The sequence below is a fragment of the Falco cherrug genome, chromosome 4 (genome assembly GCF_023634085.1).
Source record: "Falco cherrug isolate bFalChe1 chromosome 4, bFalChe1.pri, whole genome shotgun sequence".
NCBI lineage: Eukaryota > Metazoa > Chordata > Aves > Falconiformes > Falconidae > Falco > Falco cherrug.
Genome location: NC_073700.1, coordinates 104266535 through 104293796, shown reverse-complemented (window position 1 = coordinate 104293796; position 27262 = coordinate 104266535). Strand labels below are relative to the sequence as shown.

General features: G+C 40.6%; 1 protein-coding gene across 6 annotated transcripts in view; it reads left to right on the top strand.

Moving 5' to 3' along the window:
• Positions 1–27262, top strand: part of RARB (retinoic acid receptor beta) — a 334498-nt gene that overhangs the window by 246193 nt on the left and 61043 nt on the right. For all 6 annotated transcript variants that reach the window (XM_055706733.1, XM_055706735.1, XM_055706734.1 and 3 more), the window contains one exon: positions 20027–20175. In XM_055706733.1, coding sequence (XP_055562708.1) covers positions 20027–20175 — 149 coding nt within the window. The remainder of the gene's footprint in view (positions 1–20026; positions 20176–27262) is intronic.

The window sequence follows — 27262 nt, the reverse complement described above, 5'->3', positions numbered from 1 at the left end:
CATCGTTGCATGAGCAAAATGTGTTTCGAAAGTTAAGAATGTCAGAAACAGTAGCCTGAAGTTAGCATCCTAAATCCACATTTCATGGCTTCATTTCCAAATATGCTGAGCATCTAGGAGCTCCCTCAGCACTTTTAAAAACAGGCCACATATTTAAATGACCAAATACTATTTAGAACCTGCATTTAATACTAAAAAATTTTAAAGGACTTTCCCACTTCCCCTAAACTATATGAAAAAGTAAATCAGTGACAGAGTTCACAACATTAACAGTAGAAATAGAGACACTTAGAAGACAAAGTAGGACTTGTTCATAAAAACATATTGCTCTCTTTAATATAAATTTACAATTTTTTCTCTTTATTTTGTCTGACAGATTTCTCTGATTCTCTGTTTGCTTCCATGTGTTAAAGTCTGCTCATCAGATATTAATCTGAGACAGTTTCAAACTTGTAGTATCTATTTTAATAGCTAGATTTTCTTCTTCATACACTCACTCATCATTACCAGCTGCTCAGGATTGTTTTCCCAGTGGCAGCAAATTAGTATGACTGTGGTCACTGTGCATTTTGCTTATTTTGGGGGGGAGGGAGGAGGGGAAAACCTAGCTTCCTTCAGCTCATTTTAGTAATCTGAATAGGAGCGGAGAACTTGCATCATGTGACGGGGCAGCTCACGGCAGCTCACCAGCATGGGGTCCCTGTGTGAGAACCTCCCTTGTACATGACAATCTGATAAGGATATCATGTGGTTTAGAAACACATTCCCACAATGTTCTCTTCTTTGTCCCTTTATTTGGAAGTGGGTTTGAAAAAAACTTAACTAATGCCAGCCCTTATATAACTGACCCCACTTTCTTTTAACGTTCTGTTTGAGCCTTACAGCTTCTTCAAATACTTTTGTTAAGAGAGATGGAAATATAATCCAGCAAGTCTGTGTAAAGAATCCTAGACACAGAGTATATAATATACCTTCTGTTCCCCTTGTACAAGGTGATTTTTCTCTCCCCTGCTTATACCATATATAAACTGAATATTATAAAGCTATGTAAGTTAAATATACACATGCAAGCAACACTTGTGTAGGTTTAATAGGTTAAGGTTTGAATGAGTATTTATAAATTCTCAAGAGTGCTCTGGATCTTCACCACTAAAGATACGATGTTAAAGTCCATCCGTAGTTCGGAGGGATTTCTATTGTATGCACTTTCAGTGACATACATTTTACTCTCTTAGTGGACCCCCTAAGAAGGAGAGCAGAGAAATGTCTTGCAACAAAGAGGTTCTTTTAGCACCGCTTAGTTTCTTTTAATGGTTTGGAGGATCTCTTTCCATTGAACCATAATATTTTTCTCTAGACTCACATTGTGTTTTTAGCAAGGCTCTTTGAGCAATAAAATGACAAATTAAGTTTATTTTTGTCTTTTAGAGTCTTAACTAGTGAAGCACTTAAATACATTCAACCCTCCACCCTAGATTTTAATAAGAGTTTCAGACACAGTGTGGTCGTATGCGTGAGCCCTTAGTGTATTTATGTACCAGTACTTCTATGAAACACCAATAAAAGCTCATGCCATTGTGCTGGATGTTCAGCACGATGAACATCCAACATTGTATTTGTTCTTAGAAAGAAAGAAGGATCATTCTCCTTTTAAAGATATATAGCAGAGGTGTGGAGCAATTAAACATGCTGTCTGGTGTTGCACCAACCAGAGTCAACTGCCACAGTTTGAGATTTCCTTCAGTGGGTTCTTCAGTTCTAGAAAGCCATTTGTGCCTGTGAGATACAAACAGTGGAAGGAATGGTTTGGTAAAAAAACCCAAACAAACAAACAAAAAACCAACAACCACCAAACAGTCAAATAACACAAAAAATTTCTCGAATCCTGTGATTTTTTTTATCTGAATGCAGCTTGTGGTGAGTTCCTGAAATGGCCTTTACACCATTCCAGTGGTCTTCTCCGCTCAGCTGGCTGGTGGTGCAGCAGCACATCATGTAGAGGTGTGTATCTCTTTTCTTATGAGAATTCCTTGTCGTCTTCCAGTCTTGTACCAGAATCACTCCTCTGCCAGCTGGTGACTGATACCAGGAGGATTCCCAGGTTCCTGCATGATAAGTGGGTGTAACAGCATCTGAGTTGATATAAATATTTCACTTGTTCACAAATACCGATCTGAGATAGAGGTGTTCAGGCATGGCTCTGCCGTACCCTGGCTTTCGGGGGTCTCGGAGCCTCCTGCCTCCAGCACTGTTGCTCGGGGACTGGCCATGGGCAGAGCCCGGGGCAGGGGGCAGGCTCCTCCACTGCTCGCCTCTCTCCATCTCCCGAGTACCTCCTTAATTCGTTATCTTGTACCCAAAACCCCACAATGAAGACCAGCGTTGCTTGTCTTTCCAAGACTGAACATTCACTCGCACACAAAGAAAAAGGAGTTGGAAAACTGTGTCACAGTGCCACCTGGCGATACCTGCAAACCTTCTCTTCCCCTTGGCAGGGGCTGCGGCTGCTGAGGCAGTTGATCCGCACGCAGATGCTTTTTCCAGGTTCCTGATTCAGGCGCAGGGAAATGCCTGTGTCCCCCAAAGCTCGACTGGCTGGGTTTTTTTGCGCAACTCCCTGGGTTGCTTTAATCAGAGATCCTATCTTCTCTACAAACCTTTCCTTCCTAGCAGAGAGCAGTGATCCACCAATCTGCATTTTTGGCTTGGGGCACAAATCAAAGGACTAGCTAAAAAAGGCACGCATATGTGAGCTTTTTTTATTGTTAAGATCAGGCCCTGAGGAGGGGTGTGTGTGTTGCTTGTTTTAAAGCAGTTGTTCATAGTTCTGCCTCTCAACTTCTGGTCTGAAGAGGTTTTCCTTTTTTCCCCCCATCTGTCAGAGTATTCCTTCGCATGGCTTTGTTGTTTGGTTTTCTTCTTTTCATGCATTTGAGGAAGAAATTCTGTTAGTTACTGGATCAGGGTATATATCTTGGTGGCTGGCTGGAAAGTCTCAGATGACCTGTCTTTCTTAAAGATCCCTCACTTTCCGCCTCACGCTTTGAACACCAAGATGGAAAATGAAGAACAAATGGCAAATTATCTATGTCTTTCAGATACTTGTGCAATGTGTCTGATGAGGGGGACTAACAGAAGACTATACTTTTCCCAAGTCCTCATTGCCCAGTGAACCTCAGCCTTCCTGTCTCTGTTTAGAGAGCACATTCCAGCTGTGTTTTTCGAATTGCATGTATCGTCACATGCTATGCAGGTTAGGTATGTGAACTGCTCATCTTTCTGCACTTTGCGTGTATTGCCACATTCACTTCTCTGAGACCACACCAAGAAGGTTCCATTATCTCTCAAAGTTTTGAAACAAAGCCTTCGGCTGCCTGTGAGAAGTCAGAGCTGACTCACATCCTTCTGTAGTTTTTGTGGGGTTTTTTTTTTTCTTATCCCAGTCCTTTCCTTTCTCTGTGTTTTGGAGAGGTCCTGCAAGACTTCATGGTTGAAGCACGAGCTATGTGTTAGGAAGCACTGCATATCTGAAGGCAGTTTGGAAAAATAGCCGTTCCCCTTTCCCTGAAATGGAGTGCAGTATGAACGCTGCAATTGTTCACAGGGGCTGTTTTCACCCTTATCAAAATGTGAAAGCAGAGCTTAGTTACAGCATGATACACTGACACTGCCCAGTAATACCATATCTGTTATGTTTTCACTAACCTTAATTTCTGCGCAGAACAAGAAAATACTCTGACGAAAAGAGGTGAGGAAGGAATGACGCAATTAAACGAGATTAAATCAGAGTATCAGTTTCTCTGGAACACGTATTTGGCTCTTTACCAATAGTCTTCTCCCCGTTTTTCAAATAAACACATATTTTCACATGATAACTCTATTGGAAATATTAATGCTTCTAAGGCTGCATTACCTTTGTTTTTTCATCAAAGTCCATTACTATGAAAAGGCTGCTGCTCCTTAGGCTGTTTCAGCTTCAAAAGAATTTTAGGGCCTGGTCTATTGGAAAGCTTGGGGGTATAATTAGTGAAAATGGAAATAGATGCAAGAGGAATTTAGTTCCTGATGTTTTAATTTAGTGTAGTACTGCCATGTGTTGTTGAAGAGGATTCTTAAAGGCAAACATAATTATTTCATTATGGTCTTCAGAATGCTTTCATTGGTCTTAATGACAAGAAGCTGCATAAGGAGTCATACATTTTAATTAGACCTTCTTATATTTACATCAGATAAATAACAAATAATTGATGAAAAACAAGTCTTCTGAATGGATGATTTCACACAGAGCTCTGGTTACAGTTTAATGATAAAACATTTCTCTTATTGCTTTGCATTTTAATTATCTAGAATTATTACTCTAGCAGAAATCTCAAAATACTGTTATTTTCATGCATTTCATTAGATTCACAAATGATTTTATGAATCTGAAGCTAAGAGAAAAGGTGGGTTTTGACATACATTTACAATCAGTTTCCAGCTTTATTAATTCCATTTTGCTTTAATTTCTTATATTTAGATAACTTCTTGTTTTGGTGATAGACTCCCCAGTAAAAGTTAGTGGGAAGAGGATTCAGACCTTTTTCTATGTCTTCAGTTCCCTACATAGGAGCCATTGTTAACAACCCAAAACTCCTGTAGAGGTCAAGGAGTGAGTATGAAATTGTAGGGCTTGTAGTGGAATTTTCTTAGAGAAAAATTGTTGCCTCTTTCTCACCAGCTTAGTTGAAAGTTGTATTCCCAATTTACTTTGCAAATCTTACCGATACCCTTTTGTAATTGTGTGAATGCTTGCAGGTGCATTTAAAATACCTATTTTTTTCTTTTCTTTACCCCCTTTATTGGATGCTTTATAATACCAGGAGAAATTACTTCAAGAGTTTTGCTACTTGCAATAGTCTTCCATGTTTGCAAGCTCTCCAGCCTTTCATTTTTGTAACAAAACATATTTCATATGATTCATTCCTGAGAGTATACAGAACGCTAATTGTTGTTATTGATTTTAAATTTTGCAACCATTACAAGTAACCCAGATGAGTGGCAGATAAAGAGTAATAACCCATGAAGTTCTGGAAGTGTTTCATGTTTGTCTGTAGTACTTTATGTGATCAATAGTAACTGCCCCATTGAAACTAACTGCTGTATCAAATAACAGTAAATCAAATGAATGTGCTTACAGATTATTTATTGAAAGCTTTAATTGTTCACTGGGGCCCTGCTTATCTCAGGAAACAATAGAAGGCAATGATCAGGCAAACTGGTTTGCACATGCAGGGGTGCAGTGAAACAGTGGGATCACCCCTGTGTCTGGATGGTGTGAGAGCTTTCCAAAATTTGCCTCTGTCCCACTAGGATTGCCCACTCACTGGGATTGCCCGTAGGAGTTGATCCCAGAGTAGATTGGTTAGAGGTGAGCTTCTCGAGTTCGCAGTTTACTCTTTTTCTAGTTATTATTTTTATAGATTGTCATCTTTGGATGGCATTTTTTTTGTATCTGGTGGATCAAAGTTTGGGAAAAGAACTAATAAGATTTCCCAAAATTTCCAGGAGGTCCATGTAATGAGAGACAAAACAAGATCAGACCTTAGAAAGGGAAGGGAAGTAAAGAAAAGCATACTAAACTTACTCAGTGGAAAACTTAGCTGGGTGTGTTACAGTTTTGGGTGATTATATGCTGCTGTACAGTTATCAGACTTGCGCAAATACTGAGAAATTAAAAGCAATGATGTGCTGTTGTATTTTACTAATTCCTTAAAATGGCTGCTCTGCCTTGTCACAGTCACTCCTTGAAGTACTAGTGCCACAGGTTGGAGGTTTTCTGGGACTTAAAGTGAAATGGATAGTCTTATAGGCAGTTTCACTACTATCCACAGTTTTTTTAATAGCCTTGGTGTGTTGTCAATAATACTTAGCTGTGGCTTCGGAATCCTTTTGGTATCAGCAGAGGCACTAAAGCTGTCCTTCAGCAAATTCAGGAAGATGGCACTGAATTAATTTACATTTAGTAACATATCTTTCCAACCATGACAACTTTAAAAGCATTTGTAAAAATGAGATTAATTTCTACAGGAAATGATGGCCCAAATCTCTCAAACATGACAGGAATATCCTTCCCCCGCCCTGGTATGTTTTGTGAAATGTACGTATATGCATATGTGTAATGTTGGATAATCAGAATATAGAAATTTAAAATTACGAAAGCACGGAATAAAGCCAGAAGTTTCCTGGAATGGAATCTCACTTGAAAAAGGTAACATCCCTTTTTCAAAGTGTAAGCTTCAGCTTTAGTTTCTTGGGACATCAGATGTCAGGACTGAATGTTGCATTTCCTTTTCGCCATATTCTATATAGAGTACAGTTGACGTTTTCCCTGTTAGGATATTAGTGTCTTGTTGGGTTATTGCAGTCAATAGTGAGCAGCTTAGCTGGGCAAAAAACCCCAAGTCGTTGTTGAAGGTAGGTATTGAATAAGAAAGACCAGGTGTCTAGGAAATACTGATAGCACATATGTGTTTGCCTGCAGTACAGTGTGCACATATTTTTTCTCTTCCAAGTGAGAATGGTACTGACAGACAACATACAGGTCAAATTATAATCATTCCTCACTCCAAGGGTAATCAGAAATCCACTGCAGGTAGAGAATAGGAGAACAGAGTACTGGAAAATGTTCTCTCCAGTTGCGATACTCATCTTATTTCCAGTCTCTTGTGAATGTCTTACTTTATTGATCTGTGGTCTTAAGGCAGAGAGTGGAGGTGTGCTCTGAGCCACAGTCAACAGTGCTGCTACCGCTTGGCTCTGGGACACCAAACTCCCTCCCAGCTTTCAGCTTCTGCTGCACCTACTGTGAAAGGGGCAGGGAGATGTTTGCCAGGTTAACAGCATCAGTGGAAAGTAAAATGCACCTATAAATTTTTTTTAAATAAAATAACCTGTGTAAACTTGATGACAAGGACTGAGAATTACGAGGAGAGGAAATATGGTAGTGTCTTAGTTTTTCATGGTACCTTCCAAACTGTGTTATTTTTTGTCTGGCAGGTATTCTATTCAGAAATATTGAAATTCCACTTAGGCAAGCATTATGGCTTGATAAACTGTATATTTTATTTGCCCCCTCAAAAGATATTGGCAATGTTTAGTTCTTAAATATTCCATAAACTTGAATTTCTTATGTTAGCATCAGAAATGTTGAGGTGAGCTGCTCTTAGTAATGCGCTGTCCTGGTCTGGCATGCTGAGGCGATGAAGGACAGAGTTTGTCCCTGTTTTGGTCTCAGATGCTGTAAATGTATGTGTGCTGGAGGATGTCAGAAAGGTTAAGTTTTGGTCTGGCTGCCCTTCTAGTTTGCGGATACACTCAAGTGATGAAAGCCATTTTTTCTGTTATTATGTCATGTCTAAATGGAAATAATTTATTGTTTTAATTATAACCTGGTAGTTGCAGCAGTGCAGCAATGTAGCAGTGTGGGTGCAGTTAGGCAAGTGTAAAGAACAGTCTTAACACTTACTCGAGAAGTAAGCTACACGAGTGTAAAACACCTGTATACAAGCAGGGGTACCCCAGAAGGTTCACTGCAGTAACATTAGGGGCATGGGAGATGTGTGCTGCTTGGTTTAAGAAGCTACCTTTGCTTCTCGCAGTCTACGCACTGCCCTGTCCTCTGCAGGAGGCTGCTGCTGCCCAGCAGGAAGAGACTCAGGGCTCCATTTCACAGCCCTGAGCCTTGCCAGCTTCAGCAAATGGCCCTGTTGTGCAGCCGCATGGCTGGGAAGCTGGACATGTGCTGTTTCCCCAGCTCCGCCTGAAGGGTTGGTAACCTCTGGGAATGGGCCGGGGGACGGCTGCCTGGGGTTTGCTGGCTCAGCAGGTTTCATCCCAGCTCCACTGTGGGGTGAAACCTTACTCAATAAAGAATCATACCTCTGGGTGGCATAATGCCAAAAAAAGGTCTGCAGCAAGGGCCCGAGACTGAGACGCCAAGCAATGAGATATATAAAGCTTCACAGTTGTCCATTGCCTTGTAAAAAAAGCAAGTGGCTGTGTGACAGGGGGTTGTCAAAGAAAATACAGAGTTAGATCTCCTTTTCGAAGGAAATCAAAACTTAGAATTAGCAGAGCAATAAAAGCCTTCTAAAGCGAAAGCTGGAAACAATACATTTTTAATAAAATGGGCAGTTACTCTAATTGCTGAACCCCTACTGTTCAATTTCTTTTAGTGCCCTTATTCATTAAATTCAGCATACTTATACTTATTATTTACAGATGTATGCATTTTAACTTGTTTATAGAAACCATGCCTTGCAGAAAGCTGTGGATGGTATAATACTAATTTGTAAGTGTTTATTGCTGCCTATAATATGCAATTTTCAAAACAATTAAAAATAGCAGTGGAGTTCATCATTGTAGTCAACCCTAAACTGCCCATGAAAAGTAAAACATTAGTACCGTGTACCACCTTAAAGGTTATAGGCCATTTGTAGTGGATTGATAGCATACCCATTAATGAAGAATTTACCTGTTCTTAAAGATTTTAAGCTCTCAGCAGCCTAGTTTCTGGATATTATTCTAATGTAACCCATTTAAACATATGTGATGGAGTTCATAATTGCCCTTGTAAATGGGTATAGAAAGGAGGGTATATAAATCAATTAGTGATATCCAGCAGTGTGGCTGTAATACAAATTAATTGGGATGATAAGCATTTTAACTGCTACTATACTTACTCGAAGCAGTTTTGATCACTGAATTGGCTCTTGTTGAGTCACTCTATTAATTTTAAGATTTGAGAACATCTAAAGATCGAAATGTTCTGAATTAATGGTCCTAAAGTTTGAGAAATAAAATGATAGGTAAAATATCACACAGCAAGTCAGTTTTACTGCATTTGCAAATAGAGCACAACAGTTGTAATTTGTTCATGTGGTACTGAACAACTGTGTAATAGTATTGCGTGATTAAAGATGTTAAAAACACTCATTTTAATGCTGGATTCAAGCCACAGCAAAAAGTCATGATGAATGGTGTCATAAGAACATGTTGAATGTATAGAAAATAAAAAAATTTCTTGGCAGACATACTGAAAACTAATACCAACTTGGATAGAAGGCAAGTTTTGAAGAATAAAATCATTCCTTTAGTATACTCTGAATTATTCTGTTTGGATGCTTGAAAAGGTTTGAAGATAAAAGAAAAGTCTTCAAAACACTATAAAACATTTAATAACTCTAAATGGAGAAGTTATGACTTGGTAAAATATCTGGATGTGTGTAGGGATTATAATAACTATTTCATTTCCCTTGCAATTTTTATTTAATTTTGAAGATACTGGATCTGAGTTTTCTCCCATTTATGTTTACAAGTCAAGAGTCTTCCTTGGAATTGGTGGGGTGACAACACCATAAAAGAGATCTGAAAAAAGAATCAGACCCCTTTTATTTTTAAGTGTTTTATCCCGCACAATGTGCCTTTTTTCCTTACTTTTCATCCTGCAGGGAAAATATGCTGAATTTGTGACGCCACAGTTGTATCAGTAGGCTACAGAAATAGTCTTCATTTTCATAAATAAGGAGTAAAGAGGCCAGAGTCCTCATTCTCTGTATATTTGTGTCACTTCTTTGCCTATGCCACTATGCTCCAGATGAGAATCTGACTTGGGAATTCACTGGTAAAGCAAACGGGGCCTGAATTGTAAGAAACGTTAATTTTTAAGGAAAAATCTTAACTTCGTGCAAATGGTAGCACAATTGTAAACGTTTTTTAAAGAAGATCCTTTTTTTCAGTTTTGCAACAAAGCGGAATTTTCACTTGAGACTGATGCAATTTTGTATGGTAGTGGCCAAGCAGAAAATCACCGACCTGAAAAAACTACAGAGCTAGCATCTTTCGGATGTTTTTCTTCATTTTTCCGTATGATTTATTTTTTTCATTTAACATGTTTTCTTTTTCATTTTGAAGGTAGGCTCCTAATACAAAGTGATGAGCTGTTGCCCTGTAAACTCTGCTGTGCCTGCCAAACCCTCCGGCCATCCTGTCTGTACACTTACTTTCACCCTGGCTCCCTCATGGTGTCTGCCTGGCCATTTATTTAGCGAAAGACACTCCTGTTCTCAGTTACTAGCACATCATTAAGTCTCACTGTCCTGAGAGTAACACAGGTATAACCAGACGCAGTTCTTGTCCCTGATACAATTAATCCTGACAAGCTTTCTGCCTTCCATGTTTGCTCAGGTGTAAATGCTTCTGTCTGGCTACATGGACACATAAACCCAAATGTAGAACTGCTTTACTGCTATAACTGTAAAAAAACCCAAAACCCCAAACCAAAACAAAAAAACAAACCCCCAAAAAACCCAGCCAGAAAAACAGTGTAATTTTTTTTGAAAAGGTTATGTGAACATGAAATCTCCTATGTTAGCTATACATACTACCCCTGGGTTTAGTGGAGCTGGTGCTTGAGAAACAGGCGTTGCAAACCAGGGTAAACCTTATTCCTGTTTGAAAATATCCTCCTGAGCAAACCTACAGAATATGAATGTGCTTTTACAGAGAGGCTGCAGCCTTCTTGTTGTCCTTTACAGCTAGCTGTAGTAAATATGTGTGTAGAGTATGTAGTTGCCAGAAGTCCTAACTTTACTGGGAGAAGCACCAGAGGTAGTTGCAGTGACGGCTGTCCCACAGAATACCTGTGAGACACAACAAAACGATGCAGCAGCTTCAGAAAAAGGTTTCAGGGTGTTTGCATTCAGGCATACATGGTCAGGACACATTGGTGATTTCCAGGTCATACATGCTCAATATATAAGACTAGCCTTGTAGATTCAGGCTTATGTCTTGGCAGTATATGAGGCTGATGTTGGCTTGGACAGTATAGTCAGGAGTAGAGGGTTTTGTGGCAGTTTCTGGTGCTGCTTACGCCTGTGTGGGACACAGCACCAATGTGCATGGGTGCAGATTCAGGACTTCTCTGAGGTCGGGTTTGTTGTCTGCCGGGGCATTCCTGTGTAATTGTATATATGGTGGAGTAGTCTTACAGGAAGTTAGGTCTTAGCTGGCTGTGGAGATCAGCAAATGAAGACAAGCCTTTTGTCATCTCGAGTTCCCTGCCTGCAGCAACAGTGGCTTCTGGGGGGCAGAAGGCACCCAGCCCTGGCCTGCTTTGCAGTTGGCAGGCAGGCGGTGTGCACACGCAGGCTTGGGGGTGTTTCAGAGTCTGCACATTAGGGGGACTTAGCACAGACTTGAGTTCCCTGCTCTGTCATGTCTCCTGTGTGTAACTTAGACAAGACATGTAAGGCTACGTTTCAAAGGCGCTGCTAGAGCTACAGCTAGGTTCTCAATTGCCGTTGAAAATACCGGCTGGGTACTGCTTGCATTTTTCTAGGAATTTAAGACCCAAGCAAATGAAACTCTTAGGCCGTCAGTGCTTCCATTTCCCATTTGTAAAGTAAGACGAATACCTCACTTAGGTGTTACAAAGGTTAAAATAGGAATGCTTATGGGTTATTCACATACTGGAGTGGCAGGGACCATGCTTGTAGATCAGATAGGTAGAAGAGAGCAGGATCCTTCATGCTGCTGAATATGGCAGGGCCAGAAGTGCTGCCAGCTGTGTTGCATGGTAGGGACAGTGGGCCTGGGGAGTCACTTAGGGTGTCTGTGATCTGTGCAGGAATGTCACTTGGGAAGATGCACTGGCAGGTCGGGCCCCTGGAGTGCCTGAATAAATGGTACTGTGAAGGTAGGTTACTGATGTTGCATTGATTAACAAATGGATTAATTAAGAGGCCAGATTGTGGCATAACGGAAAAGTATGTTACAGAAGAATGACCACCCTTCACCAGGCAACTGATCTTTGTGGGAATAATGAAATCTGTGCTACAAGTGAAGAAGTTAGCTGCTAAGGAACAGAAATTGTATTATGAGACTAGAACAGAAGGATAACTGAAAGATAGATGCTGCTGTCTTCTGATTTACTGCGAACAAATCTGGATAGCTCTGCTGTGCTGGTAGTAAGATGCTGAACTTCATTTCCTGGCCCTAGTCACCTCACAGAAATAGAGGTTTCAGAGGGCTATACTCCTGTTGCATGGCCAAGATTAGTATCCACTGACTCTGCTGACTTAACGTTACATGACTCTGCTAGTTAAGATTACAGAGTGGCAATTGAAACTTGGCAATTTTGTTGATGAAAGGCACGAAGGACTATGATGCAGCTTGCTCTCTCCCAGTTCTAAACTGGGGGAGATGCAGCAGACTAGTGTAAATGCTTCTTTTCTGCCATTTCGGTTGGCAAATACTACTTGGTATACATACAGCAAAGGCATTTGCTGAATATGAAGAAGCCTTGTTGTTGTTGTTGTTTGGCGTTTGTGAGGGTTTTTTGACTCATCCTTTGAAGCTAGCCTGCATTTTAACACTGAAATGCTAAAATAGTTAAAATGAAAGCACTCTAAGGACCTGCTTTGCAAGTAATGGTTCCCCTCAAGGTTTTGGAGGCCTTTCAAGGTTCATTCTTACAAATATCTTTTGACTTGGCAGGATCGCAACCATTACCATTATTTGCATTGGAGTAGCGCTTGAAGGTCCTGCAGTGCTGGTTAATGTGCAACATATTCTGAGACCCTGCCCGAAATATTGTATGGTCTAAACAAATGAGATGCAAAGGGTGGGGGAAGAAAATACTGTCCTGATGGTATGTCTGTCTGCAATGGAGCAATGGCCAAATTTGTACTTGGAACTTCATTAGGGTAAGGATATCAGAGCAGACAGTGTGCTTAACTGCTTCTTGTACTCACAAGGCAGAGGGCAGAGTTCAGCAGGACCCCTCTTGTCCCAGATGCAACGGGACAGAAGCCAGCTGTCCGTATCGCTCTTTAACTGACAAGACTCCTAACAGCAAAAGCACTTTGGCTTTGAAGACTTCTGCCAAATCAGCTGCACCTATCGAGTCTTGCACCTTGTCTGAGATAGCTATTGGCAGCAGCAGCCTGTGCTCTAGGTATGGCTTTTAAAATGACCTGGTCTGAGGCATCTTCTCGGTGACCTTGTGTGCAGTTTGTCCATTAGTAAGTCTTTGCAGATTGGGCTTCTGAGCTCCATAACCTCTATTTCTTGCTAGTTTTACTGTACTTTATTCATACAGTAGGAATCCTGAGTAGCACGTAGTGAAAACCTGTGGGATACTCTTAGCTTTTAAAAGTAACAGAAAAGGATCATTTGGATTGGGCACCCTCAAGCAGAAACCAGGTCGTGAAGCTTGATCTCGTGTCCCTGTTGAAAGTGAAATTCCCCTTTTCAGACTAAAAGCAAACCTGAAGACTTAGAGGTTTTCTTGGCTTTCAGCCCAAATAATACTTTTTTTTTTTTTCTTCCCCCAAGGCCTAGACAGTCTTGTAGAGATGAACTATGACTTGATGAAAATCAATGGTAGAAAAATTGTAATCGAGAATTAAAAATAGAGTAACTTACACTTAATATCACGGCTTTAAGGCAGATGTGTGCACCTAGCAAGATGCAAATAATGAAATAGAAGCCCTCAAATATGGAAAACATACTTTCTTAAGTACTTCTGAAAATCCTGATATTTCTATCTCAATCTGGAGTTATTGTGGCAGTCTATCTTTTAATCCAGGTATGTTGTGTTCACTCGTAATAAAAAGCATTCCCTCCTGAACTTTGATGCATACCCAGCCCTAGGAGGAAAGGCTTTTTGGTTGTGGTAATTCGTTCTACATTGATTAACATTTGCACATGGCTTCCCCTGAGCCTTTTCCTCTGTCCTCCTGACCTCAGCCCACTCCACCTCCATGCCGTCAACCCCCGGGTAAAACAACAATCCAGCACAGCGAGTGCTGATAGGTGAAATAGTAGTGCGACTTCTTTCCTTTGTGTTGTTTTCTTTGCAAGGAAGAAAATGGGAGTCTTTGCACAAGGGAAGACTTTGTTTTCCTCTTTCTGTTGTCTGTGTTCCCCACCTGTTGTATATATGGTAAAAATATCTGGGACTTATAACCCAGCAACAGTACGCAGCCAGAGTCATGTGTGACCGGGTCAAACACACACTCGCTGGAGGGTCATGGCCAGGTTACTAAGTCAAGGCTGGCAAGTCTCCATGATAATGTTTTCTTTCTCTCTCACTCTTTTTTTTTTTTTTTTTTTTTTTTCTTCTCCCCTTGTCTGTCTTCCAAACAACAGTTTAAAAAAAAATCCTTGTAACAATGCAAACTATTTAAGCATGACAAATTCAAAGAAGTTTTTTATTAAAAAAAAATTGGATGGGGAGGGCTGAGTCAATGATATTTTGGATTTAATTTTATAGTATAGTTTTATGTGGCACATGAAAGAGAGAAATTTGTATTGAAACAATTGAGACCCACTTTCCCAGTTCCTGGCTCTTTCCTGGAAGATGATTAAAAGCAGACTTTTTTTTCCAGACGAGACATAAAAATTAAATGATCTACAGTATATAGTTATTTTTTCAAATGTTTGGAGGCTTATAAATAACTTCTACAATCAAATACACACATACAAGCAGCAGAGAATCTGGTTCTAATTACTTGTACTTTAGTTGAACTTTGGCGTTTCCTTTGACTTTCTGCCTAATGTATGTGAGCTGTGTGCCTTGCACTCCTGCAGTGAATTCACAAAAAAAAAAAAAAAAAAAGAAAAAAAAGAGAGAGAGAGGCAAAAAATCCAGACTCTTGTTGGTGCCAACAAAAATGAGGGTTAACAGAGTGTTTTGACCAAATGCAACACTTTGCTATTCACCCTAATTAGCTGAAATTGCTGCTTCCCACCAGGGACCCTGAGTTCAGTATTCAAAATTCCCTTGAGGCTATCCAGGAAATGCCATTTGCTTTACAACTTCTTATTCTTTTAAGACTCAACTGTCCAAAGTGTACATTAACATACAAGTTTAATAATATAAGTTTCTAGCAAAATGCAAGGCATTTCATAGTGCTTGCTGCTTCTAGTTGGTCACAAAGTAAAATACCTCCTCCATCTGTCAACATGGTTTAGCTGGCAGTAAATTAGGTCTCACAAAGCAGGCTGTGCTTTTAAAGATCTTATCTGCTGCTTTATCTAACCTTTAGAAGTATTTCAGACATTTTAGGAATTGTGAAGTGACCGATTGTTTGAGAGTCCCTGTGTGCTTAAGCTGCATTCAGGTGTTGGGTGACAGCACTGAGCCTGTTTTCTCAGGTGAGTGGGGACCCTGAAGAGTCACATCCCACAGGACAAGACATCAGGGCATGGAAACAAGTTGCCCCATTTTTTCCCCCTCTCCTTTGAATTCTTCCTGAAATTGTAAGACTGCTTTAAAAATGCCTCTTCTGGAAATACCATCTTTCTGCCCTCCATCCTTTATTTTTTCCACCTTGCATGTACAGACATGCGTAGAATCATGGAGTCATTTAGATTGGAAAAGACCTTTGAGTCCAACCATTAACCCAGGACCGCCAAGTCCACCACTAAACCACGTCCCTAAACACTGCATCTATGCGTTTTTTAAATACCTCTGGGGATGGCAATTCCACCATGTCCCTGGGCAGCCTCTTCCAATGCTTGACCACCCTTTCCATGACGATATTTTTCCTAATATCCAATTTAAACCTCCCCTGGTGTAGCTTGAGGCCATTTCCTCTTGTCCTGTTGGTTGTTATATGGGAGAAGAGACCGACCCCCACCTGCCTACACCCTCCTTTCAGGTAGTTGTAGAGAGCACTAAGGTTCCCCCTGAGACAACTCCTCTCTAGGCTAAACAACCGAGTTCCCTCAGCTGCTCCTTGTAAGACTTGTTCTCCAGACCCTTCCCCAGCCTCTGGACACACTCCAGCACCTCTGCATTCCTCTTGAAGTGACAGGCCCAAAACTGAGCACAGGATTTGAGGTGCGGCCTCACCAGCGCTGAGTCCAGGTGGATGATCACTGCCCTAGCCCCGCTGGCCACACTGTTTTGGATGCAAGCCAGGGTGCTGCTGGCCCTCCTGGCCACCTGGGCACACTGCTGGCTCATGTTCAGCTGGCTGTCAGCCAGCACCCCCAGGTCCTTCTCCACCAGCCACTTTCCAGCCCCCCTTCCCCAGGCCTGTAGCGCTGCATGGGGTTGGTGTGACCCGAGTGCAGGACCCGGCACTGAGCTGTGTTGGCCTCGGCCCATCAGTCCAGCCTATCCAGATCCCCCTGCAAAGCCTTCCTGCCCTCCGGCAGGTCAACACTCCTGCCCAGCTTGGTCTCATCTGCAGCCTTACTGGGGATGCACTTGATCCCCTCATCCAGATCATTAATAGATACATTAAACAGGACTGGGGCCGATACTGTGCCCTGGGGAACACCACTTGTGACCGGCCACCAACTGGATGTAACTCCATTCACCACCACTCCTTGGGCTCAGCTGTCCCGTTAGCTTTTACCCAGCATATAGAGTGCACCAGCCCAAGCCATGAACAGCCAGTTTCTCCAGGAGAATGCTGCGGGAGATGGTGTCAAAGGCTTTACGAAGGTCCAGGTAGACAACACCCACAGCCTTTCCCTCATCCATTAGGTGGGTCAGTTTGCTGTAGGAAGAGATCAGGTTAGTCAGGCAGGACCTGCCTTTCATAACCCCGTGCTGGTTGAGCCTGATCCCCCAGTTGTCCTGCACATGCCCCATGATGGTGCTCAGGATGATCTGCTCCACAACCCTCCCTGGCACCGAGGTCAGGCTGACAGGCCCGTAGTTCCCCAGATCCTCCTTCCTGCCCTTCTTGTAGATGGCCATCGCACTGGCTGACCTCCAGTCTTCTGGGACCTCTCCAGTTTGCCAGGACTGTTGATAGATGGCAGAGAGTGGCTTAGCGAGCTCCTCTGGCAGCTCCCTCACTGCCCTCAGGTGGATCCCATCTGTCCTCATAGGTTTGTGCACATCTAAGTGGAGCAGCAGGTCACCAACCATTTCTTCCTGGACTGCGGGGACTTCATTCTGCTCATCCTGATCCCCATCTTCCAGCTCAGGGGGCTGAGTACCCAGAGGGAAGCTGGTCTTGCTATTAAAGACTGAGGCAAAGAAAGCGTTAAGTACCTCAGCCGTTTCCTCATCCTTTGTGGCAGTGTTCCCCACTGCATCCAGTAAAGGATGCAAGATTATCTTTGGCCCTCCTTTTATTTCTAATGATTTGTAAAACTAGGTTTTGTTATCTTTTACAGCAGTGGCCAGCCTGAGTTCTAGCTGGACTTTTGCCTCTCTAATCTTCACCCTGCAAAGCCTCGTGACATCCTTATAGTCCTCTAGAGTTGCCTGCCCCTTCTTCCAAAGGTGGTAAACTCCTTTTTACCCTAGTTGCAGCCAAAGCTTTTTTTCCAGAAAGCAGGTTCTGCTGTCATGCATCCACTAGCCACCCACATGACACAGAAATAATGCTTTATACCTGCTGCGCATGAATGCACTGAATTTCTGCACTTCCATGCTGGCAGTACATACGTTTGCAAATAAAGAGCTAAAAAGCCTAAATCCAAGGAAGAATAGTAAGTCAGAAGCCAGAGTGAGAGTCGAGCTTGTGTAACTTGAGTTCAAGCCTTCTCCAGAAAGCTGTGCACCTTGTATGTGATCAAAAGTGGATGTTCCCAAACTGGGTTTTTTACACAGAAAAAAATACCAAACTCTCTGGGTGATTGTTCAGCAGATGCAAGCATTATATTTAATAGATTAAGATCTTTTAATGAGAGAGATAAAGAGATATGTATATGCTTATGACTATTTTACGGAGGGTCTTCTGGTTCTTTCCTTGTCGTACGCCTTTTCACATTGTCCAGAGAAGAATTCTGTAGCAGCACCTTCAACTCTTCAGTTGCTGTGCTGTGTATTTATGAACTGAGCTGGTTGCTTAATCTCTTCTGGTTATCACAAGTTCCTGGTGCTTGGCCAGTGCCTGACAGACCTCCACTGTACTTACAGTTTGTGGTTTGAACACTACCGTTGGATGCTGGTGCTTGTTTAGGATGAAATCATGAAAAAAGCAGAAGGGTCTCAGTATTATTCGGCAAAGACTGTTTTCCCCAAACTGAAATCGCAGAAGGATTGCAGGAGTGTGGTGGTTTTATTGAATGACACAACCTTGTTTTCCTATGGGAAACCTAAACCCTGCCTTTTAGATGGACTGGGAGAGTTGAATGAGCTAATATGAAACACATTGTCTGCTGGTATTAGAGTTTTAAAACTAAAATTTTATCATTCCATAGACTGATTTGAAGCCACCATAATTCATGTATGAGCATGAAATAAGGCAAGGAATGTTTGAGGCCTCTCAAGGGCATTTGATGAATCTAACTTTAATTTAAAAGTACTAATAGATTATTGATTCAAGTAGGATGGCTGTGCGGAGATCAATAACAGAGCACTCTCTGTCTCTCTTAAATACCAAAAAATACTGTTGAAAAGAAATTACCATTCTCATTTGTGTTTTCATTAAGAAAAAGCTTCATTAAAGTTTTCCTGGTGCAGTAGGAACCTGTAGATTTTTGGTTTGCCAAGGTTCAGTGTACTTAGTGCTGAAAAAGGTAAGTACAGTTCTGGACATTGTCTTAACCACAATTTATGGAGCCACATTATTTTACTTCTCTATTTTTTCACAGCCTCCTTACTGTTAGATACATTAAAAAATTCTTCCCATTGGAAAGGTATTTCTTTGCTTAGAATCAGAGCCTTTAGCACTTCACTCTAGCATTTTTTTTCTTCTCAAGAAATGTCTGTCCTTGAAGTTGATACTAGCTTAACTCAAGTAAAAATGGCAGATAGGGACCTTTCTCTCACAAGTAATCAGAAGTTGCATCGTGCTCCATGATGCCCTCTGTGAATTCTGCAGAACATGAGTTGAAAATGAATCATGAGTTTAATAGAAATGTATCATTTTTGTAATCTGAAAAAAATCACGTACAGTAAATCTTGTTTAAGACTTTTCCATTGAGTAACATTCTTTAGGGCCTGCTGTTGGTACTCTTGAGATTTAGCTCTACTGATAGTGCCTAATATTTCTGGATAGATCTGAGTTCACAGATCCTGTCATTTCTGTCTATCTGTTGAAAACTTAGAGGGATTTATCTAAGCAGGAGCAGACGGCTACGTGAAACATGAAAATGTATTGCACATCTACAATAAATGTGAGGAATGATGACAGCATATCACAGAAAACTAATGCAGATGTTTTGGAAAGATGTAGTTCGCATGTCTTATCTTGCATCGTAGAGCTTTCATGTCCTTTCCCTAAAAGGGATAACTGGCTTTTCAGCAGGTTCAAAACGAATGACGATCTAGAAATATTAGGGCAATAAAGGGATGTAGGGTCATAATGTGTAAGTAGCTCTTTCTCAAAGAGGTTTCCTGATGCTACAAATGCTAAGGTAGGTAAGGAAGTGTTGCTGGGTTGTGCTAGTTTTACAGATTTAAAAAAAAAAAAAAAAAAAAAAAAAAAGATTATTTGTTCAGGTAATTTTCACTTCAGGTCTTACATTTAGTCGTTTGTCTCTGTACATACATCCCATGCATGCTGCTATCCTGCTATTGCAGAATTGGACATTGGAAATCTTATCTTTTGTAGGAAAAGGCAAGAGATACAAGAGCTGTCTCAAGACTAGGTACTGGTTGGAAGGGTACATGCCACAAACAGTGGAAGACTGAAGATTGATACCCAGCACACATGTGTTCCACACAATTCAATAGGCGAAAACCAGAACATGAGCCCAAAGTTGTCCATTTTTTGAGCCTGTTAGGAGATTCAAGCACTATATATCTGAAGTGAGCTGGACCTTTTGTGGTGTTGAGTAGCTAGATCATGAAAAAATTATCAGGTGCTTTAAAATAGGCTTTTGAGGCTATAGGATGTAGTCCTGTCATTACTTGCCTTACTTTAGTTCCCTTTACATTTTGCTAGGAAAGACAAATGTTTATTATACTAAGAAAGATATAGGCCAGTTTGATAGTTACAATACAGTAAATTATCAGATATTTAAAATTCATTCATGAATCATTCAATTATATTTCTTTTTTCTTTTGTAGCAGTTGAAACTCAGAGCACCAGTTCTGAGGAACTTGTTCCGAGTCCTCCTTCACCACTTCCACCCCCTCGTGTTTACAAGCCCTGTTTTGTCTGTCAAGACAAGTCATCGGGATATCACTATGGTGTCAGTGCTTGTGAGGGATGTAAGGTGAGTGCCATCATCTCCCTTTCCTTTTATAGGGCCACATATCATTTTATAGAGGGGCAAAGCAATACAGTTTGGTGTGACTTGATTGTCTCCAAATAAACCTGTATCTTCCTTGTGTGAATTAGCTCTTATTTATGAGTAAAGTCAAGTAAATGACCATCGTGCCTGGAATTATTTCCCTTCATAACTTCTTCGAAAGTAAGTCTTTCAGGGACCTCCCTAAGTATTGATTACCATGAGAATGTGATCATAGATGCAGACATAATCAAATAAAGGGAAAACACTTTGAGACTCTTCACTGTCCATCTGTAGGTCAAGTATGCCCTGAGAACTCACATGGCCATTGACTGCTCTCAGTGTTTTTCTGTGTGCTGCTACCGCTGTGTATCCAGGGGGTGGAATCTGGGAACAAGATCTGATCATCCGTGAATTTTTGGCATGGCCTCTAACTATCTAATTAATCTCAAATCAGATTGGGAATTTGAGGATTAGCAGGTTAGTTTTTGCGAAATTTAATCTGGCAGACTACAGTGCTGGCACATCTGCTAGGTGCTTTCCAGTGCTGTGGTTGTCAGAGCATGAATTGACTATCCATAGAATGCGGTAACACAATACACTGTTCTAAAGTAGAGGATGTCTAAAGACAAGATATACTTCAGAGAAGCAATTTCAGCTACACCATGTGTGTATGGCAATAATTAAAGGTGTACACACAGTGAATAGTATGCCTGCAAGGAAGAAGGTAGTGCGAAAAATGCTAAAGAAGAAGTATCATCACATGCTTTCATAGTTAACTTTATTAGCTGTGGTACTGTAGCACAGCTTTCTTTTTTAACAATTAAAGACCTATGATTTTTGTCCTTCAAATTAAAATAGTTGTGTGGTGCTTAGTAAAGTGAAGATACTAATGCGTGCTGAAAATGTGGTATTTGCTATATCCGTATAAATGAAGTTATTAGAATGAATTCATAAAAGATATTTTGCTGGTTTGTTTTTATGAAATGTTGTAATATTTTTCAGATACTGTGCAGTTAGCAATTTTTACTTTATCCTTTGAACTTGCAACTTCTTCTATGCTACTGACGTTTTGTAGTGATGTAAAATATCATAGTCCTGGGTTTGTGTCATTAGGCAAAAAACTATAGTATGGAGTGTGGTTTCCCCCGTTTTATAACTGTAGATACTGAAGTAGTGAAAGTAACTATTTAAGCTCACCTCAGTTTTAGAATCTCCTTCTGGTATTGAGGTTTTCCTTGGATATCATGTCCATTTTTTTCTTTTGGATGCTGCAAAACTATCAATTTAACTGTCTCTTAGGAAGAACTGTGGTAAGAATATGCTGTAGCTGATTTTATTGAACAGGAAATCTCATCATACTCAGATGCTAATGTACAAATGGTGGTGTCATTTGCTCACCCCACACGTTCCTTCTTAGCACAGAAGTAATTGCAGACTGTGGCAGAAAGGTCACATGTCCCTAAGACTTCATTATTTTTGAAAGATACGCAAAAAAAAATACAGTTTTTATTGGCATGCTGCAAAGCATTTTCAGAAATAAAGTGAGACCATACTTGTCAAAATACATGAAGAAATCAGTCTTGTAATGTGTTAGCCATTATTCAACAACAACATGTTCACTTATGTGCTAATTTGAAAGATGCGGTAATTCAGCACTTAGCAATAGCTGCTGTTAAAAGGAAAAAAGTTATGTACAAAACCTGTCAGTCTATGAGAAATAATATTCCAGAGCAATAACTTGGCTGCTTGAGACTGGTAATACTTGGGTTAGTTAATGCTAGATCTTCCAACAAATTGGACTGGGATTTTATGAATCTCTTCCACTGTTTGAATCAACTTCCTTAGTGAGTGCCAGAAACTGGCAAAGAACATGATGAGACCACTAAGTTAACCAGTGGTCCCTCTGGTGCACAGTCATGTACTGCATCTCCATGCGATTTCAAAGAGCTTTATTTTCTTTGACATTTGGAATTTCACTGAAGCTCAGCAGTGTGTTCAAAAGCTGTTGGGATGGGGAGAGGCAACCTCGCTTACAGACAGCTGGATTGCACAAAGCTCATTCCATAAGAAGCTAGACTAAAATATCAGCCAAATCAAGCATTAATCCTCCTTTTTTTCCCCTCTTTTCTGACCTTGTTGCCATTTTCTCTTTCTTCACTCCTATTTCCACCATTTCTTTCTTCACCTGATTATCAGTCTCTGTTCTGTGATGTTAAATTCTCTCCTTTTTCCTCCTGCATTGCACCTCCTCTTCTATGAGGTCCTTTTCTCGATCTTTTCCTTTCTGACTCATTTACCTTTCCCTTCGAACTGCTCAAAATCTTGTTTCTCAGGGGAAATGAATGGAAAAATCTGCTCATATCATACTTATCTAATTAGGGCCCTGTTCCTTTTGGTTTTCTGTGCTGCCTTTCCCTTGGTTTTCTTTCAGTTCTCTGTTTCCTTCTTTGCCTTTCTCCCTTGAGCTCCAGTGAAGCTGCCATCACAGTGATCATTAGCAGTCTCCATCTAGTGCAAAAGGACTGCTTTGTGTCCTCCATGTTTTGGGTTGCTAACTTGGACACAGGGTTCATGATGACAGAACTTCCCATCCTCTCTCTTCATGACATCACCAACTGTAATCTCATGGTGTGCAGTTTTTTCAGACCTCATGCCATGATGATACCATTTTTGATCTGCAACATTTGATCTGCAATTATTGTCCTTTTTCCTTCAGCTGCCTTCACCTTCGGAATGTGCCTTTAGCTGCCTTCACTGTTAAACCATCGCTGTGGTCTTCTCGCGTGATGATTAAATTGGTGCCTTCTCCTGTCTTTCCTTCCCCTTTTCCCACTCACTGTCATCCTGGGACCTTATTCTTTTAGGTACCTGGGAACAACCTCCTAACCTTTGCTGAATGCTTTCCCAGTATCCTAAGCACCCTTTTTTAAAGTGATCCTTCTATCTTACTCATTACCAGAATCTTCAGTACTGTGCCCCACTAGAAAGACTGTTCTGTGGCTTGTTTTGATGTACTAGTTTTTTAAGGTTTTTAGGGGCTGGACAGAGTATTTAATAATATGCACTTAGGAACCACAATAAAAGTTTTGGAGCTGTCTAAATAATTCTAAGCTATCTTTGTTTTCTAAGTTTAGTATGTTCATGCTGAAAATGTTATTTGTGATTATAGATTTAGAGTACTTGACTTCTTGCCTTCCAAATTTGAAATCTGGGAACTTTCAGAAGGTTGATGTCCTAAACTTTTTCTCAGTTTGGTCAGTTGAATTCAGCAGTCAGGCTCTCTCTGGTGTTTTAAACTCGGGTTTGGGTTTTTTTAAATCATGGCTTTGTGTTAATTGCTGGCTGTTATGCTGCAAAAGGCTGGTGTGCCTCATAGCCCATCAATGTCTTTGTGTATGTATTAGAATCTCAAAACCAAACTGGTCTACACAGTGCACTTGTATTTTGTAAGCAAAATGCCAGAGGTAGTCCATTTTTCTATGTATATAATACAGTACATTGACAATATTCAGCTTATTTGCAACTTTTCCATTTTGTAAACTGTGTGGCATTTCAGAGGCGGGGTTTGGAATCTACTCATGTGTTTCATGATCTCAGTTAAAGATTTCTGAAAAAGAGATTTTTTTTTTTTTCTCCCCCTGGTGTCTGGGTGTTGCTACATAGCATGCAAACAAATTCCATACAAAATGAACAACCTGGATTTATGCAGCCTGGTACAAGTGGTTATAGGGCTGGCTGTCACCAAAAACTCAGCTCTTAGGTCCTGACTTGGCTTGCACTGTAGCTGGGTTTGCAAAAATGGAGACTGAGAGTAGCGTGATGGATTCCCCACACAATGTTGCCATTGTGTGGGCAAGGAGGAGAAGCTGGTGTTCTGGCAGCTTCAGCTGTCTCTGAAAGCCCTGTTGCTTGTTCTCGGCATTTAAAAGACAGCATTCCTCTGCTGGCAGTCCTGTCCAGATTCCTGGCTTAAATTCGGTGGGCAGCAAAGTTGCCTAGAGCTGTTTCAGGAGAGAAGACAGCACAGCATGTAAGAGGGTAGGTTTATGGTCCAGCAGTTTTGTCTGAATGATCAAGGTGCTTCTCTGCCTGTTGTTGATGCTAATAGACAAAAATGTAGATAAAGCTACTTCAATACCAGGTGATCCCAGGTTGGCTTTTATCATAAAAGAAGAATAGCTTTCCTCCCATCAGTTTTCATATAAAATCACATCTAATGTGTGATCATTAAATGAAAAGGGTAACCACATTTACTATATTTTCAAACATCTTCAGCTATGAAAATACATTTCTTTGTTTGACACCTTCCTGACTCAAACATACATATACACACACACACACACCCCCCTATCTTTTTTTTATTGCAAAGACTTTAAGCAGTATGAAGAAATAGGCATTGATATATACCTTGAAATTTAGGTTTGTAATTCTGTAGGACTGACTCCCACAATAAAGATGAGCTACACATAGGAGAAGAAAAGAAAAAGAGAGAAAATTAAACCGTTTTTACTTTTTCTGGTTTTTCTGATCCACGTGGATATTTAGCTTGGGAGAAAAGCTGTCATTTTCTTACAGCCTTATCTTACTTCCAAATGCAGTGGGAGGCAGTCTTACCACTCAACTTCAGGCCCAAAATTTGTTACCTAACTTTGAAGACTGTGCTCTCGCTGTAGTCAGTGGAGAGAAGGAGCTCCTCTTAACGGCTGATTCAGAGCATCTAAACTAGATCTACTCTGGGTCACCCTCCAGAGCAGCCTGTCCTCATGGGCCATTGGGTTAGGTGCTGAAAGCACAGCTGTGTTAACATTCTCCATCGTGTCCCCCATGGTTATGTCCCTCTGGGCACTGAGAGGGTTGGGGTTCCCCTGCTGCAGGCCATGAATCCATGATCAGCATCAGTCAACAACAGATTTACAAAATGCTGCTGACAGAGGGTGGCTTTAGTTTTCTTATTTATTTGAAGTTTGATGGCAAGGATATTATGCTTTGTTCTGCAAGAAAAGTTGATGAGTGGCCTAAAATATTTTAGAGATTGTCGTAGCAAAGTTCCCTTTATGGAACAGTATCCTTTGGGACAGATGCCTTTTTCTTTTAATAATGCCTCTTAGATCATGTGAGGACAGATTTGCATTTTCTTAGGCAGTTCTGGGATTGTAGAGGGATCTTAAGCAGCAGTTCTTTTTGATAACGCCACTCTTGTACATGTTAGCTTCTAGCTATAATATAATTATATTTAAGCCTATACTTATGCCCCTTTACTGGGAATTAAAAATCCAGACATAGAATTTTCTCAATTACCTAATGCTAAAAAAATGAAAGCAAACTTTATAAAATCAGCTAATATTCTGTATATTTGTTTGGCTTTGCTTTCCTGGCATGTTTTAATAATCTATAACTGAAACAAAAAGCAAGAAAAGTAAAGTTGAAAATATATGCACAGTATGATTTGTATCAGGGAAAGAAGTAACATTGTTTGCAGCAATGCAATTGTAAAAGCTTCAATTGGTTCAAAGAAAAATACAGATCAGCTTGAATGATCGAGCTGTATTCGTCTCCATTTAAGCTGTATTAGTAAGTGACAGTGCCAGCAGTGGAGATGCATGCTGTCATTCATGCACAGCTATGAAAAATTCCTCAAATCATAGAAAATTGCTCCTAGTTTCAGCTAAATCAACAATCATTTTTTTAGAAGGTTAAAACATATTCTGAGATGCATTTCTGCATACTGTTAATATCATCTGATCTTAAACTGTAAAGTGTAGCAATGCTTAAAGCCATTTATTTGCAGAAAGCAGTGCCATATGCAGAAAGACACTAAATGAGTTGCAACTGATTTAAATGTAGCTGAAACCCTGGAATTTTTATACATATTTTGTAGTACCAGAAAAGACCTGCTCGCTTTAATGCTGTCTTCAAAATTTTAGTTTTTGAAATAACAAAATGAGGAAAGCCAGATGTCCTGTGAAAAGCTGATATCTGTTTCAGTTAGTTCTGATTTAATGTTTCTCTTTGTTTGGAAGATAAAACTTTTGCCAGATACTGAAGTTATTTCAAATTTTTGAAGGATAGGGAAGCATATATTTATTGGAAGCCCACTGAGAGCAAGTAAACATGATGAAATAGATGGGACCAGGAACAAAAATTCTGTCTTACTGGATATTTTAAAATATCTTTCTGGGTTGTGTGAATGACATGAATGAAGAAAAAATATTAATCGCTAACCATGACAGATAACAAAAATTAAAATTGTGTTGTGCATTTGAATGCCATATTTGATTTCCAGCGCTGTGGGCCCAAGTTGTGTATTATATCTCTGCTGTTCCCCTGCACTGGGCTTCTGGTGCAGAGACAGATAAAGAGCAGCAGTGTTTGTAGGGATATATAAGCACAGCTCATCCTTCTCTTATCCTGTGCATTGCTCTCAGTCATAGACCAGGAGTTCATCTTAAGGTGTGAGAATAGTTGTTTTTACGAATTAATTTGTTTCTAACAGTGATGCTGGTGCTATAGAAGCACAGACATTATCCCAAATTACTTTCTAACTGTGCTAACCACACTGCTCCAGTTATTTGTGAGCACAAGGGCAAATATCCTATGGAAACCGGAACTGGAAACTGCTCTCTTATTTTGCATAAACTGTCAAATAATGACGTATGATTGTTTGGCTTAAATCTTGCACTTCATTCTCGTGCAAAATTCCTGATACCATTAGTGAAGGTTTTCTCAAAAAATGAACAGCAGCATCAGGCTCTTAAATCATGGTGCAGTGGTGACCAGCCACGTTTTGGGGCACTGCTTTGCCATGCTGTGCACCTGGAATGTTTCTGGCTGTACCGACCTCTGCTCCTCCTGCATGCAGCCATCTCCCATGGGCAGTTTGGATGCAGCTGTCCTGTTTCGAAGGCCAAAACTGACTAACGTAGAGGTGGACTTTCATGGTAAGTCAGCCAGCCCATGTGCCCATGACTGTTCCCAAGAGCATTTCCTAATAGAGATGTAGTCTTCATGCCTGCTGACCATACATATCTTTTCAGGCTCTTTTGCCAATAACTATTCCATAACAGCTACA